General features: G+C 42.6%; 1 protein-coding gene across 7 annotated transcripts in view; it reads right to left on the bottom strand.

Moving 5' to 3' along the window:
- Positions 1-16,722, bottom strand: part of LOC137349254 (cAMP-responsive element modulator-like) — a 160,641-nt gene that overhangs the window by 111,075 nt on the left and 32,844 nt on the right. For 5 of the 7 annotated variants that reach the window (XM_068014781.1, XM_068014766.1, XM_068014799.1 and 2 more), the window contains one exon: positions 7,919-8,065. The exons of the other annotated variants lie outside the window; for them this stretch is intronic. In XM_068014781.1, coding sequence (XP_067870882.1) covers positions 7,919-8,065 — 147 coding nt within the window. The remainder of the gene's footprint in view (positions 1-7,918; positions 8,066-16,722) is intronic. 7 annotated transcript variants of the gene reach the window in all.

The following is a 16,722-nucleotide window of genomic DNA, read 5'->3' as shown; positions in this document are numbered from 1 at the left end:
TGCCTTACTAAAATCCATGTAGACCACATCCACTGCACTACCCTCATCAATCCTCCTTGTTACTTCCTCAAAAAACTCAATCAAATTAGTGAGACATGACCTTCCCTTAACAAATCCACTCTGACTATCCCTGATTAATCCATGCCTTTCTAAGTGGCAGTTTATCCTGTCTCTCAGAATTAATTCTAATAATTTACCCACCACCAAGGTCAGACAGACCTATAATTATTTGGCCTATCCCTCGCACCCTTTTTAAATAATGGTACAATGTTCGCAGACTTCCAATCCTCCGGCACCTCGCCCGTAGCCAGTGAGGATTTGAAGATGATCCTCAGCGCATCTGCTATTTCCTCCCTGGCTTCCTTTAACAACCTGGGATACAATCCATCCAGCCCTGGCGATTTATCCACTTTCAAGGATGTCAGACTCTCTGGTACTTCCTCTCTCATTATGCATATCGTATCAAATATTTCGAACTCCTCCTCTTTTACTCCTATATTTGTATCATCCCTCTCTTTTGTGAAGACAAAGACAAAAAAACTCATTAAGAACCCTGCCCACATCTTCTGGATCCACGCACAAGTTCCCTTGTACATCTCTGAGTGGCCCTACCCTTTCCTTAGTTATCCTCTTGCTCTTAATGTACTAATAAAACACCTTTGGGTTTTCCTTGATTTTACCTGCCAATAATTTTTCATGTCCTCTCTTTGCTTTTCTAATTTCCTTTTTTACTTCACCCCTGCACTTTCTATACTCCTCTCGGCTTTCTAAAGTATTAAGTTTTTTGTGACCGTCATAAGCTTTCTAATGCATCTACTATCTATGCAGGCACTTCTTTTAAGACCCCAGGATGCAGGCCATCAGGTCCAGGGAAACTGTCAGCCTCATTAATTAATCCTGTCTCATCACACGTTACCAGGTCTAAAATAGCATCTATGTAACAGCAACAATTTGCATCTATCTAGCAACATTAACAAAGAAAAAATATCGCAAGGCTCTTCGCAGACACATAATGAGTAACAAATTGAGGAGCAGTGACAATACTTTTTAAAACCCAACTCTTTGACCAAGGTTATTCAAAAAGGAGAGGGATGTGATGAGGCAGAAGGTCCAGGGAGGAAATTCGAGAGCATTGTGCCAGTGCAACGGAGGGCATGGCTGTCAATGGTGGACAAAGGAAGGAAATTGCAGAACAGGGCACAGCAACTGGAAGGGTTGCAGGACTGGACTAAGTTAGATAGGGAGAAGCGAGGCCACCAAGTGACTTAAATTCAAGGATGAGAATTCTAAAGTTTAAGTATCAGGGGAATGGGAGCCTATGTAGATCAGCGGGGATAGGCCTTTGGATAAGCTGAACTTTACAGAGTGTGGAGTATGAGAGACTGATCAGACAGCCAATTGTCAGAATTTGAAAATATAAATGGTTAAAAATATCCCTGTTCAAAAAGGTAGATATGTTCAAATTTAGCATCACAGATTATACCTAACAGATTATACCAGAAGTTCTACTCCTAATTTTAAGGAAAAAAGGACTTGCATTTATATAATGCCTTTCATGACCTCAGGATGTTTCAAAGTGCTTTACGGCCAATGAAGTACTTTTGAAGTGTAGTCACTGTTGTAATGTAGGAAGCACAGCAGGCAATTTCCACGCAGCAAGGTCCCACAAACAGTGATAAATTGTGATAAAGACCAGATAATCTGATTTTTTATGGTGTTGGTTGAGGGATAAATATTAGCCAGGACACCAGGGAGAACTCCCCTGCTCTTGTTCAACAAGTGCCATGGCATCTTTTACATCCATTTGACAGCAGACAGGGCCTTGACATCATGCTAACAAGTCATAAAAAAGTTCCAATGTCAAAATAGGATTTTTCTTCTCTACATGCTCTTCAGCAATCATAAACCTATTGTGGATGTTGAGGGCTGCTTCATGACTGATACACAACTCATGATAAGGTGTCTTAAAAGTGCTTTGAGCAATTGACAGCTTGTGTACATTGTCATTAAAGCCCTGGAAACTACAAATTACAGCTATGCCTAATAAAATGGCTAGAGTACATAAACAGGCTCCAGATGCTCACTACCCATATAAAACAGACATTACAAGAGATGCTTCTTTCCTCATCTTGGATTTTTGCTGTCAAAGTGAACTGATGGTTTTGAAGCTAAATGTTTTGGAGTTTTGGAGTTAATGTCAGTATCTGTTGTATAATTTTGTGCCAATTTCACTTTTTCTTCACTGTTCAACTGCTTTGTTGCAAAAGAGACTGTCAGTTTCTTGAAGTTGCACTCCACCTGCTAACTTAGTTCATTTTTCTAGTGATATTTCGTAGCGTGCTACATAATGGCGGTCCTATGTATTTGCAGGCTTTGCTGAAAGAGAAGTTTTCAGGTTTTGGAGGATTGTTAGTATCTTATGTGTTCAGTTGGAATCAGGCCTTTGATAACCATCTTCGTTTGAGGCCTTACAACAGTACTTTGACATGTTTCAAAGCACCTGCATGCAAAGAGAATAATTTCTGAAGGAGGCCACCATTGAATTATGTACACTACGACAGTCAGATACTTCCAAGACAGGGCAGCTCTCTCAGTCGCTGTAGCCACCCCCGGGTTAGCACTATCAGGTGGTTTCTGACAAATCTCCAACCTGCAGTGCATAGTTCCAAAATGTTGGCCACAAATAACTTATTTACCCTGGTCAATCAATTCATTTACTTCCTCAAGAAAAACACAACAACCTGCAAGTACCTTGCATTTTACCATCTCGCTGCATTCAAAGTGCACATCATTATTGATGGCACACACAATACCCTATCAGCCCTAAACCCCTAATGCTGCCAACTTCATGAATAGACAAGGGTCCCAAGTCCATGAATATGCAGCTAATCTGTGACTATAGTTACAGAGTCATACACTTGACTGCCTAGCAGTTGCCATGATTCATTCATTTTATGTCAATCAATCAACAATATCACCAATATTTCAAGGGCTAGGAAGACTGGCTGGATTTCTGCTGACAAAGGTAATCCAGTGCAGCAATGGCAGTTCACCTCACTGAGGCACCCAAAAATAAGATCTGAACAGCCGCATAATGACATGTGCACCAATTTTACTGCAGTAGAGTGTCCAAGATTAATAGAATTCTTTGAGGAACTTAATAGAATTCTTTGAGGAAGTGGCAAAGTTGATTGATGAGGGAAGGGCTGTAGATGTCATATACATGGACTTCAGTAAGGCGTTTAATAAGGTTCCCCATGGTAGGCTGATGGAGAAAGTGAAGTCGCATGGGATCCAAGGTGTACTAGCTAGATGGATAAAGAACTGGCTGGGCAACAGGAGACAGAAAGTAGCAGTGGAAGGGAGTTTCTCAAAATGGAGACGTGTGACCAGTGGTGTTCCACAGGGATCCGTGCTGGGACCACTGTTGTTTGTGATATACATAAATGATTTGGAGGAAAGTATAGGTGGTCTGATTAGCAAGTTTGCAGACGACACTAAGATTGGTGGAGTAGCAGATAGTGAAGGGGACTGTCAGAGAATACAGCAGAATATAGATAGATTGGAGAGTTGGGCAGAGAAATGGCAGATGGAGTTCAATCAGGGCAAATGCGAGGTGATGCATTTTGGAAGATCCAATTCAAGAGTGAACTATACAGTAAATAGAAAAGTCCTGGGGAAAATTGATGTACAGAGAGATTTGGGTGTTCAGGTCCATTGTTCCCTGAAGGTGGCAACGCAGGTCAATAGAGTGGTCAAGAAGGCATACGGCATGCTTTCCTTCATCGGACGGGGTATTGAGTACAAGAGTTGGCAGGTCATGTTACAGTTGTATAAGACTTTGGTTCGGCCACATTTGGAATACTGCGTGCAGTTCTGGTCGCCACATTACCAAAAGGATGTGGATGCTTTGGAGAGGGTGCAGAGGAGGTTCACCAGGATGTTGCCTGGTATGGAGGGCACCAGCTATGAAGAGAGGTTGAGTAGATTAGGATTATTTTCATTAGAAAGACGGAGGTTGAGGGGGGACCTGATTGAGGTGTACAAAATCATGAGAGGTATAGACAGGGTGGATAGCAAGAAGCTTTTTCCCAGAGTGGGGGATTCAATTACTAGGGGTCACGAGTTCAAAGTGAGAGGGGAAAAGTTTAGGGGGGATATGTGTGGAAAGTTCTTTACACAGAGGGTGGTGGGTGCCTGGAATGCATTGCCAGCGGAGGTGGTAGACGCGGGCATGATAGCGTCTTTTAAGATGTATCTGGACAGATACATGAATGGGCAGGAAGCAAAGAGATACAGACCCTTAGAAAATAGGCGACATGTTTAGATAGAGGATCTGGATCGGCGCAGGCTTGGAGGGCCGAAGGGCCTGTTCCTGTGCTGTAATTTTCTTTGTTCTTTGTTCTTTATTACAATTCCCTGCTATGCCTTACATAAATTTGCATTGCAAAAGGGCCTTTCTGTGGTGCAGGCAAGCAGAAGGCAGCATCTTAAGGCCAAAGATGACCCCCAACCAAGAGACGGGAAATCTGCCTGCTTAACAAACCAGTCACTTATACCCATGAACCAGTCATTTATACCCATGAATTTTACAGCAGACTCCAATAGACATTATATTTAGTTAAGCATTAAATGTGAATTAAAGCAACTTTTTTTTCACACAACAGTATTAATCAGCATATCTGTCCACAACTCTGACCAAATAAAACAGCACTTCCATTAGCCCCATGTGTACAGAAGACCCATATATACCATTGCAATTCTCCACAAATACTTTATTCTGCCCCAACCCAAACTAACTCTCAGGACATGCTAAAATTCAATACAGTAACCATTTTCTACTTTTTAATCACATGCTGTTTCTAAGTGGTTCCATAGTGAGAGAAGAAATTAAGATAGATGGCTGCTGTATGTCAAGAACATAAGGAACAGAGTAGGCCATTCAATTCCTCAAGCCTAATCAGTCATTTATTTAGATCATGACTGATCTGCACCTCAACTCCATTTACCTACCGTTGCTCCATATCCCATAATATCTTTACCTAAAACTTTGAGGCTTACGTGTCTGCCTTAAAAGATGTAGGTGGTCCAGCACCTGCTTGTGCTGGATCAGAAGATGATCCTCAAGTGCAAATGCCATGGAGTTTGATGTCGTGCCTGCCTGGACCTATATGCTGTAGAAACATTGGTCGTCATTTAAACAGAGCAGTTGAGTGTTGTGGATGTAACATCATCCTGAAAGGTATTTTCATCATCTATGCCAACTCCTCATTATGAATGCTAGCAAGAAAGATTGCACCAAAATCTATTTTATGTTCAAATCTCCATTTTGTGATCAAAGAACAACTTTGCAGAATCAACTGAAGCAGGCAAAATCTACAGAATGTACTAAAACATCCAAGATCACCAAAGCTCATCTTCCAAGGCTGTAACTGCCATCATATAAAATAGCCTTGTTTTAATCAATACAGTGATCTGTTTGATGACTAGGGGGGAGGGGAATTTTAACCCCTAAAAGTGGGTGTGTTTGGGTCCAGTGGGACATTAAAATGTTAAAGATCTGAAACCAGACCACAACCCATCCACTTCTGGTTTTAACAAATGTGGGACAGGGGCAGGCAACCAACCCACTTGCCGGAGGCAGACTGATCATATAAATGTTATAATGAGGCCGTGTGCCACCATTTTAAATTTAACCCTGGTCAGCCAGGTTTGCCTGACCTCGGGAAACCAAGCAGCTAACAGGAGGCATGGGCTGCTGGATCCAGGAGGTAAGTGCCTTACCTACTGGATCAACTTTACCAGTTTCATCCATCCCATGCCAGATAACCCCGATCCCCCCGCCCCCACCCCTGACCCTTCCAATATCCAACACCATCATATACTTCACCATCAACTGCCAAACAATAGGTATCCATACCTTTTCTTAATTTTCTTTTTTGCTACATCAGCAAGTGGAGAAAATCACCTGCCTGTAACCATCCAAAACCAGGCCTACTTTTTAACATGGAGACCCATATTTCTAAGCATTTTCTGTCTGTTTCTATTCATCAGTTTCACTCACATTTCAACTACAACATGACAATTTTCAGACTGAATTTTGGCGCCCCACATCTTACATACCTGGTTTCTTCTTTTGGGCCTCCTTATCTCGGGAGACAATGGATACGCGCCTGGAGGTGGTCAGTGGTTTGTGAAGCAGCGCCTGGAGTGGCTATAAAGGCCAATTCTGGAGTGACAGGCTCTTCCACAGGTGCTGCAGAGAAATTTGTTTGTTGGGGCTGTTGCACAGTTGGCTCTCCCCTTGCGCCTCTGTCTTTTTTCCTGCCAACTACTAAGTCTCTTCGACTCGCCACAATTTAGCCCTGTCTTTATGGCTGCCCGCCAGCTCTGGCGAATGCTGGCAACTGACTCCCACGACTTCTAAGCATTTTCTGTCTGTTTCTATTCATCAGTTTCACTCACATTTCAACTACAACATGACAATTTTCAGACTGAATTTTGGCGCCCCACATCTTACATACCTGGTATGCTTCAGCTAAGTTTGCGATTCTTCTTCTGCTGACAGTAGTATCAAGCAGCACTTACTTAGGAATAACCTGCTTAACAATGCTCAGTTTGAGATCCAGCAGATGCACTCAGCTCCAGGTCTCATTACAGCCTTGATCCAAACATGGACAAAAGAGCTGAAGTACAGAGGTGAGGCGAGAGTGACTGCCCTTGACATCAAGGCAGCCTTTGATCAAGTGTGGCATCAAGGAGCCCGAGCAAAATTGAAGTCAATGGGAATCAGGAGAAAAAAACTCTCCACTGGTTGGAGTTATACCTAGCACTAAGGAAGATGGGTGTAGATGTTGGAGCCAATCATCTCAGCTGGAGTTCCTCAGGGCAGTGCCCTCGGCCCAAATATCTCCAACCGCTCCATCAATGACCTTCCCTCCATCGTGAGATCAAAGTGGGGATTGATTTTTGCTGATGATTGCAATGTTCGGTTCCATTCACAACTCCTCAGATAAGTCCGCGCCCATATACAGCAAGACCTGGACAACATATAGGCTGGACTGCTATGTGGCATGAATGTTACCTGCCACTTAAGTGGCAGGCAATGACCATCTCCAACAAGAAAGTCTAATCACCCATTTACATTTAATGGCCTTACCACAGCAGAATCTCCCACTAATATCCCTGGTGGTCAACATTGAGCTGAAACTTAACTGAGCCAGCCATATAGATACTGTGGTTACAACAGCAGGTAAGAGGCTGGGTACTATGTGGCAAGTGACTCACCTCCTGATTCCCCAAAGCCTGTCCACCACAAGGCACATAAAGCACAAGTCAGGAATGGATGAGTGCCGTTCCAATAACACTTAAGAAGCTCGACAACATCCAGGACAAAGCAGCCCACTTGATTGGCACCCCATCCACCACCTCGAACATTTAATCTCTCCACCACCAGCGCACTGTTTACCGTCTACAAGATGCGCTGTAAGCAACTGAAGGCTGCTTCAACAGCACATCTTAAACCCATGTCCTCTACCACCTAGAAGGACGAGGGCAGCAGGCGCATGGGAACGCCAGCTGCAAGTTTCCCTCCAAGTCACGCACCATCCTGACGTTGGAATATATCACTGTTTCTTCATCATCACTGGGTCAAAATTCTGGAACTTCCTACCGAACAGCACTTTGGGCGTACCTTCAACACACAGACTATGGTGGTTCAAAGCGGCAGCTCACCACCACCTTCTCAAGAGCAATTAGGGATGGGCAATAAACGCTGGCATTGCTAGTGACGCCCATATTCCGTGAACGAATAAAGAAAGACACCATAAAATTTAGCCTTCTTAGCTATTTTATGTAGTAATGCTGGATTTGCATTTACATTCTATCCAAGTTAGAGTAGTCTAAAACCATAGCTAACCTGTACAGTCTGTATCTGTGGTGATTGTATGACAGAGGGTTGTGCGGTTTGGATTACTCCCTGGACCTGCACAGTCTGGCCAGAAGGCAACTGCACAACAGTTACAGCTGGAGACCCTGAAGCAACTTGAGTACCAGCTACAGATACCTGCAACAAAGAAACAATAATACACAAATAGAATAATTGTTCAGCAAAACATTTATTTCTCACTTAAAAAATGCATTAAAATTATATACATAATTCGCATCTTTAATCTTCAAAATTAATTTATGATAAACAATTATCACCTTTAGATTACAACAGCAAAAAAGTTGTTTTACTTACTCGCAGCAAGTCCCATTCACCCATCACCCCTGTGCCCGCTGATCTACACTGGCTCCCAGGTAAGCAATGCCTTGGTTTTAAAATTTTCATCCTTGTTTTCAAATTGTGCCATGGCCTCACCCCTCCCAACTCTAACCTCCTCCAGCCCTACAACCCTCAGATCTCTGTGCTCTTCCAATTCTGACCTCTTAAGCATCCATGAGGAAAGATGTGTTCCGTTATTTTACAAACAGTCACTTACGATTAAGTAAAGAATGCAATAACTAAGTATTGTCAAAATAGTCAAGTAAACTTTTGGCAGTAATAGTTCAGGACAAATTCTCCTTGACATTTTCTTGGAAACAAATAAAACAAAAGATAAACTCTGAATACCATACTCATGCTAATGTCACATCAAGCACAGATCTCCGCCCTCAAAACAGCCAGTCAGTCTCAGAGTATCCAGTGCCATACGCCACTGCATCTGGTACTGAAAGTGTCCAGCCACAGTAAATCTGTTGGCAAGAAGGCTGATCAAATTTGAACCAAATTTTGAACAAGGCACCTAGACTTCCGCAGCACTTAAAAGGCCAATTTCCGCACTAATCCCTACCAAATTCTATGATACGGAAATACAGACTTAGCGATAAGTCTGTTCAGGGTTTGGGACATCGCAATCTCAATAGGCATCAGCCTTGAATCAGAGTATTCTCAGCTCAAAGTCAGGTCATGTTTCAAGCCCTACTCCAGGACTTGAGCATAGACCCCAGCATTGCACTTAGGTGCAGTATTGAGGGGGTTCTAAACTGCCTTAGGTACCATCTTGCAGATGAAATGTTAAATCAAGCCCTTGACTGCCTGCTCAAATGGATGTGAAAGATACCATGGCACCAGTGATGTTATGGAGTTTTCCCAATGTCCTGGATGACATTAATCCCTTAACCAACACCAACAAAACAGATTAACTGGTCATTTATCTTATTGTTTGTGGGAAATTGCTATCTCTTAGCCCACGTAACAGCAGTGACTGCATTTCAAAAGTTTTTCATTTACTGTGAACACTTCAAGACATCCTGAGGATTTGAAAGATCCTATGCAAATGAAGTTTTTTTTCTTTAATATATTTCAAATACAGTGACTTTTGCTAAGAAAATTTATGTCTTTTAATTCTTTAAAACAGTCTTTAAAAATGTGTTGAACTCAAGCCCCCCAAAAAGCTGCCTGAGGCTATAAAGCAGTCTCAACTGACTTTTCACTGGAACAGCTGTGTCACATGATAGCTAAGCATTTAGTAGTAACTATACCAATACCTGCTATTCTAATCTCCATGGAGTTGCCAGCTATTAATTTCCATGCGCTCAATCTCACACACTTGACCTACCAAACTCGATTTCTGTAAAACCAACTGCTTAAGGGGCCCAGATCAACTGCGCGATCATGATCCTATTTGCACATCTTAACGGCAAGTGAATTGTGCAAAGTGAAAAGCATGAAAATTCAATGGGGATTAGAAGAATCTGAAAAACAAGCATTACATTTTCTGAATCCATACCCTGACTCGCAAAACTGTCCCTATGATTTTTTTAATGCATAAATTAAAATATTAACAGAATTCACTACTGCTACTCAATATTCATAATGTTTTCTGCAAAATGTACAAATAGTAATGCACATTTGCATATTTTATATATTTTTATTGAAAACAATTAGATTTTCAAGTTAATTCCTTCAAGTTGAAAGAATTTTAAACCAAACGTGTAGGGATCCAGGGTTCAAACTTTAAAAATTAAAGCACAATAGTAGCTCCCTGATTGCTGAGTGCTAAGGGAGTAGCTGACCAGTCAAAGATTGACCCAGGTTCAATCCTTGGTTGATGCTAAGATAATTGATTGTAGTCACAACAAAAATAGAGATGTCACAATAAGCCCCTGAGTTAGAGGAAAAAATCAGTATGGAGCCTGATCCTGATGGAAGTTCATGTTGGGTGAGGACAAGTCTGAACTCTACTGTGATGCTTCCTCTGGTTGAAAACCTCCGTTTTGGGCTCACATATGAAGGGCTAGGTACTGGAGTGCAACCAAGCTCAATGTCTTTAGGAACTGGGTAAGAACTGACAGAAAAATATGAAAGAATGAAAATATTTGAATTGAAGTGACTCATTCCTGAAAACATTAAATCTCCTTCAAGAGGATGTGTATGCTTTTCAGATATGTGCATGGCTAATCAGATGTCAGCCATGAGTCAATGGTTACACCCTCGCCTGAGTCAGTGGGACCTAGGTTCAAGTCCCACTCCAGAGGCTTGAACACAAAGGCTAATACTCCAGTGCAGTGCTGAGAGTGTCGCATTGTCAGAAGTACTGTATTTCAGATGAGACAGTAGGCTGGATTTTAAAGCCCCTCCGCCAATCGGGAACATTGCCGGGAGGGGGTGGGGGGTGGGGAGGGGAGTAATGAAGATCGGTGTGGCAGAAGCCCACCATCGGCCCCGACGGCAGCAGGCCCCTTGTCGATCTCGGCGGCGAAGAGGCCTTGTGGTGGCTGCTCCGCCGCTCGGCAACGGGACCCCATTTCAATATGTAAACTAATTTACATACCTGATTTAATGAGGATCCTGTCATCACCTTAATCGCCGCACCGATCTTCATTCGGGTGGCGACAATGCCGCACCTTCGAATCCCTGTTCAGGGAAACGTGGCAAGACACCTGTGGGGGGGCGGGGGGGAGGGGGAAGAGGAGGATTTTTTTTTTCTCTGTGCAGGAAGAGGGGAGCGGGGTAGCAGCACTGCAGATTGGTTGGGGGAGGGGGGGGGTGTGATGGGCAAATGTGCCGAACTTTGGGGAGGGGGGGTTGCGGGGAACGGTCAAATTCTGAACAAACAATTTCCATGGGGGAAAGGGCAGGAATGTTTTGAAGTGCCATTGTGGGGGGAATGAATTTAAAGCTTTCTGCTTTTTGGTAATTCAACTGACCTGGCCCTTTAATTTTTAAATCACCATTAAGGGCTGTAAGCCCTTTAAAAATGGCACTGGCGCCATCGCGGGGGATGGTGCCGCGGCTATGCAAATAAGCCGTGAAATCGCAATGGCTCCGTGATGTAGTGCCCATGCGGACAGGGCACATTTCATTATGTCTGCAGCCTACATCAATGATGGACTCTTAAAATGCAGCCCATTAACTCAATGCCCCTTCTGTCCTTTCAGGTCATAAAAGATTCCATGGCATGAATTTAAAGATGAGCAGTGGAGTTCTAGAGTCATAGAGAGTTCGGTCCAGCATCCTGACCAATATTTATCCCTTAGCCAACAATATGAAAACAAGATTACCTGGTCATCAACACATTGCTGTTTATGCAATCTTGCTGTGCATAAATTGGCTGCTGTGTTTTCTTACATTACAAAAGTGACTACACTTCAAAAAGCAATTAATTGACTGTAAAGCACTTGAATGTCCTGAGCTTGTGAAAGGCATTATCTAAAATTGTTTCTTCCTTCTTTCTTTCCCTCTCTCTTTTTCAAGGCCACCAGGATTGATGGATCTTAATTAGTCTTAACATTGTTACTTTTTTTGGCTTTGAGGACCCTCAGGTACTCTATTTGAACAGTCCGTGTATGAAACCAAAACCTCCAAACTCAATGAGTTTGGATAGGAATCGAGCTGCTGGTGTCAAGTTTTGTGACTTATAGTTCTGTGTTTTGTTCTTACTTTTGAATGCCTTCAATATTATTGTTTATTGTTTCAGTTTGACGTTTTCCCCCTTACACGCTATTTATTTGAAGTAGCGCCCATCACGCTTGAAAGGGTTATTATCATTATCAGCAGGCATACATAAAAGATATATACCTCTGACAAACTGAAAATTCTACTTTCGTGACACTGCTCTCCCCAAGTCAGACAGCTATTCACAGGTGCCTCTTAATAAAAATAGACAGACAATACAAAACTCAAAAAGGTCATGTAGCCCAAACAGTCAGAGTAGGTGTTTGCCTTCCATGCAGGCAGAAGTCCTAATCATATTTATCTACCCAGTTCTCAGACCCTGTCATATGCCTATTTCCTTCTTCCATCTATCTAATTTGAAATGTTAAAAGAAGGAGGCAAAGAAGCAGAAAAATTTAGAGAGGGAATTCCAGAGCATAACTTAGGGGAGGACTGCCAACAGAGGGATAAAGGGAGCAGGGGATGCATAAAGGGCCAGTCAGAGGAGCAGAGAGTTCGGGGATGGGGGAGCAAAGCATTATTGGACTGGAGGCTACAGATATAGTGAAACCAAGAAATTATTTAAATCTAATCTTGAATACTGCCATCTTTTCTACCTCAAACACAGTCTTACAACTGAGTAAAGAAGTTTCTCTTGTTCTCCATTTTAAATCTCTTACATTTAATCTAAAGTACTGCATCCAATTCTCATCACCAAACTTTAGGAACGATGTGAGGGTCCTTGAGAAGGTCCAAAGGAGATTCACCAGAATGGTTCCAGGAATGAGGGATTTTAGGTACAAGGTTAGGTTGGAAAAGCTGGGGTTGTTCTCTTGGAGCAAAAGAGATTGAGTGGAGATTTGATAGAGGTGGACAAGATTATTACAGGCTTAGATAAAGTAGACAAAGAAAAGCTGTTCCCATTAGCTGATGCCACAAGGTCTAGGGGACACAGATTTAAGGTTTTAGGCAAGAGATGCAGAGGGATGGGACGGAGAACTTTTCATAACACAGCGAGTGGCAATGACCTGGAACTCGCTGCCTACAATGGTGGTGGAAGCAGAGATGATAAATTATTTCAAAAGGAAACTGGATGGGCACGAGGCAAATAAACTTGCAAGGCTATGGGAATGGAGCCGGGGAGTGGGATTGATTGGATTGCCCGACAGAAAGCAGATATGGACTCGATGGGCTGAATGGCCTACTGTGTCATTATGACCATCACCCTCAATATCCTTCCTATAGTGTGAAGTCCAATACTTCATACAATATTTGAACTGAGGTCTTAAGAATTTATACAGACTCATTATCAAGGTTCCTGCTAATCTTTTTTTTGGAAGTGCACAGGTGATGCCTTTTTTTTTTGTGCTGCCATGGATGTGTGGTAACTTAAAGGGACTGACTTATGCACAGCCTGCACAGAAGCTTTTATGTTGCTGTGTGGTCACACACCTTACAGGGAACATTTCTCATCATTATCGCTTGGCTTTTATATTCTCTACCTATTCTGATAACAAAGTATGGATAAAAGAATAATCAGAGAGAAATCAGAGTACAAGAGAAAGCTAGCTAGAAATATAAAAACAGACAGTTAGAATTTCTACAAGTATTTAAAAAGAAAAGGAGTAAGTCAAGTGAGTGTTGTTCCTCCAGAGAGTAAGTCTGGGGAATTGATAATGGAAAATAAGGAAATGGCAGAGGAATTGAACAGATTTTTTGCATTTGTCTTTACTGTCAAGGATACAAATAACATCCCAGAAATAATTGTGAATCAAGAGTTGAAAGGGAGGAAGGAACTTAAAACAATTACCATCACCAGAGAAAGGGTACTAAAAAAATTAATAGAACTAAAAGCTGACAAGTCCCCAGGTCCTGATGGGCTTCATCCTAGAGTCTTAAAAGAAGTGGCTGCTGAGATAGTAGATGCATTGGTTTTAATTTTCCAAAATTCCCCAGGTTCTGGAAAGGTCCCATCAGACTGGAAAACAGCAAATGTAACTCTGCTATTCAAGAAAAGAGGAAGACAGAAAGCAGGAAATTACAGGCCAGTTAGCTTAACATCTGTCATAGGGAAAAATCTGGAATCTATTATTAAAGAGGTTATAGCAGTACATTTAGAAAATCATAATGCAATCAGGCAGAGTCAACATGGTTTTGTGAAAGGGAAATGATGTTTAACTAATTGGAGTTCTTTGAGGAAGTAACAAACAACGTAGTTAAAGGGGAACCTGTGGATGTGGTGTACTTGGATTTCCAGAAGACATTTGACAAGGTGCCACATCAAAGGTTAATAAACAAAATAAGATCCCATGGTATAGGGGGTAACATATTAGCATGGACAGAGGATTGGTTAGCTAAGAGGAAACAGAGTAGGCATACACGGGTCATTTTCAGGTTGGCAAGCTGGAACTAGTGGAGTGCCACAGGAATCAGTGCTGGCACCTCAACTATTTACAATCCATATCACTGACTTGGATGAAAGGACAGAATATATGGTTGCTAAATTTGCTGATGACACAAATGATAAGTAGGTGAGTAAGTTCTGAAGAGGACATAAGAAGTCTGCAAAATGATATAGATAGGTTAAAGGGGTGGGCAAAGATTTGGCAGATGGAGCATAATGTGGGAAAGTGTGAATTTGTCCACTTTGGCTAGAAAAATAGAAAAACAACATATTTCAATGGAGAGAGATTGCAGAACTCTGAGATGCAGAGAGATCTGGGTGACCTAGTACACAAAACACAAAATTTTAGTATGCAGGTACAAGAAGTAATTAAGAAGGCAAATGCAATGTTGTCGTTTATTGCAAGGGGAATGAAATATAAAAGTAGAGATGTTTTGCTACGGTTGTACAGGGCATTGGCGAGACCACATCTAGAGTATTGTTTTGGTCGCCTTACTTAAGAAAGGTATTTCTGCATTGGAAGCAGTTCAGAGAAGGTTCACTCAATTGATTCCTGGGATGAGAGGGTTATCTTATGAGGAAAGATTGGACAGGTTGGGTCTGTATTCATTGGAGTTCAGATAGATGAGAGGTGATCTTATTGAAACATATAAGATCCTAAGGGAACTTGGCAGGGGGGATGTTGAAAGGAAGTTTCCCCTTGTGAGAAAGACTAAAACTATGGGGGCACAGTTTAAAAAATAAGTAGTCTCCTATTTAAGACAGATATGAGGAGATATTTTTCCTCTCAGAGGGTCGCAAGTCAAAGATAGAACAAAGATAATTACAGCACAGGAACAGGCCCTTCGGCCCTCCAAGCCTGCGCCGATCCAGATCCTCTCTCTAAACATGTCGCCTATTTTCTAAGGTTCTGTATCTCTTTTCTTTCTGCCCATTCATGTATCTGTCTAGATACATCTTAAAAGACTCCATCGTGCCCGCGTCTACCACCTCCGCTGGCAACGCGTTCCAGGTGCCCACAACCCTCTGCGTAAAGAACTTTCCACGCATATCCCCCCTAAACATTTCCCCTTTCACTTTGAACTCGTGTCCTCTAGTAATTGAAACCCCCACTCTGGGAAAAAGCCTCTTGCTGTCCACCCTGTCTATACCTCTCATGATTTTGTACACCTCAATCAGGTCCCCCCTCAACCTCCGTCTTTCTAATGAAAATAATCCTAATCTACTCAACCTCTCTTCATAGCTAGCGCCCTCCATACCAGGCAACATCCTGGTGAACCTCCTCTGCACCCTCTCCAAAGCATCCACATCCTTTTGATAATGTGGCGACCAGAACTGTACGCAGTATTCCAAATGTGGCCGAACCAAAGTCCTATACAACTGTAACATGACCTGCCAACTCTTGTACTCAATGCCCCGTCCGATGAAGGAATGCATGCCGTATGCCTTCTTGACCACTCTATTTACCTGCGTTGCTACCTTCAGGGAACAGTGGACCTGAACACCCAAATCTCTCTGGACATGAATTTTCCCCAGGACTTTTCCATTTACTGTATAGTTCACTCTTGAATTGGATCTTCCAAAATGCATCACCTCGCATTTGCCCTGATTGAACTCCATCTGCCATTTCTCTGCCCAACTCTCTAATCTATCTATATTCTGCTGTATTCTCTGACAGTCCCCTTCACTATCTGCTACTCCACCAATCTTAGTGTCGTCTGCAAACTTGCTAATCAGTCCACCTATACTTTCCTCCAAATCATTTATGTATATCACAAACAACAGTGGTCCCAGCACGGATCCCTGTGGAACACCACTGGTCACACGTCTCCATTTTGAGAAACTCCCCTCTACTGCTACTCTCTGTCTCCTGTTGCCCAGCCAGTTCTTTATCCATCTAGCTAGTACACCTTGGACCCCAAGCGCCTTCACTTTCTCCATCAGCCTGCCATGGGGAACCTTATCAAACGCCTTACTGAAGTCCATGTATATGACATCGACAGCCCTTCCCTCATCAATCAACTTTGTCACTTCCTCAAAGAATTCTATTAAGTTGGTAAGACATGACCTTCCCTGCACAAAACCATGTTGCCTATCACTGATGAGCCCATTTTCTTCCAAATGGGAATAGATCCTATCCCTCAGTATCTTCTCCAGCAGCTTCCCTACCACTGACGTCAGGCTCACCGGTCTATAATTACCTGGATTATCCCTGCTACCCTTCTTAAACAAGGGGACAACATTAGCAATTCTGTGGAACTCTCTTCCCCGGAGAGCAGTGGAGGCAGGGTCATTGAATATTCTTAAGGCAGAGGTACATGGATTCTTGACAGGGGTCAGGCAGCAAAGTGGAGTTGAGTCCACAAGCAGATCAGCCATGAACTTATAGAATGGTGGA

Source organism: Heterodontus francisci, chromosome 2 (assembly GCF_036365525.1).
Source record: "Heterodontus francisci isolate sHetFra1 chromosome 2, sHetFra1.hap1, whole genome shotgun sequence".
NCBI classification, from domain to species: Eukaryota; Metazoa; Chordata; class Chondrichthyes; order Heterodontiformes; family Heterodontidae; genus Heterodontus; species Heterodontus francisci.
This window is presented reverse-complemented; position numbering and strand designations above follow the sequence as displayed.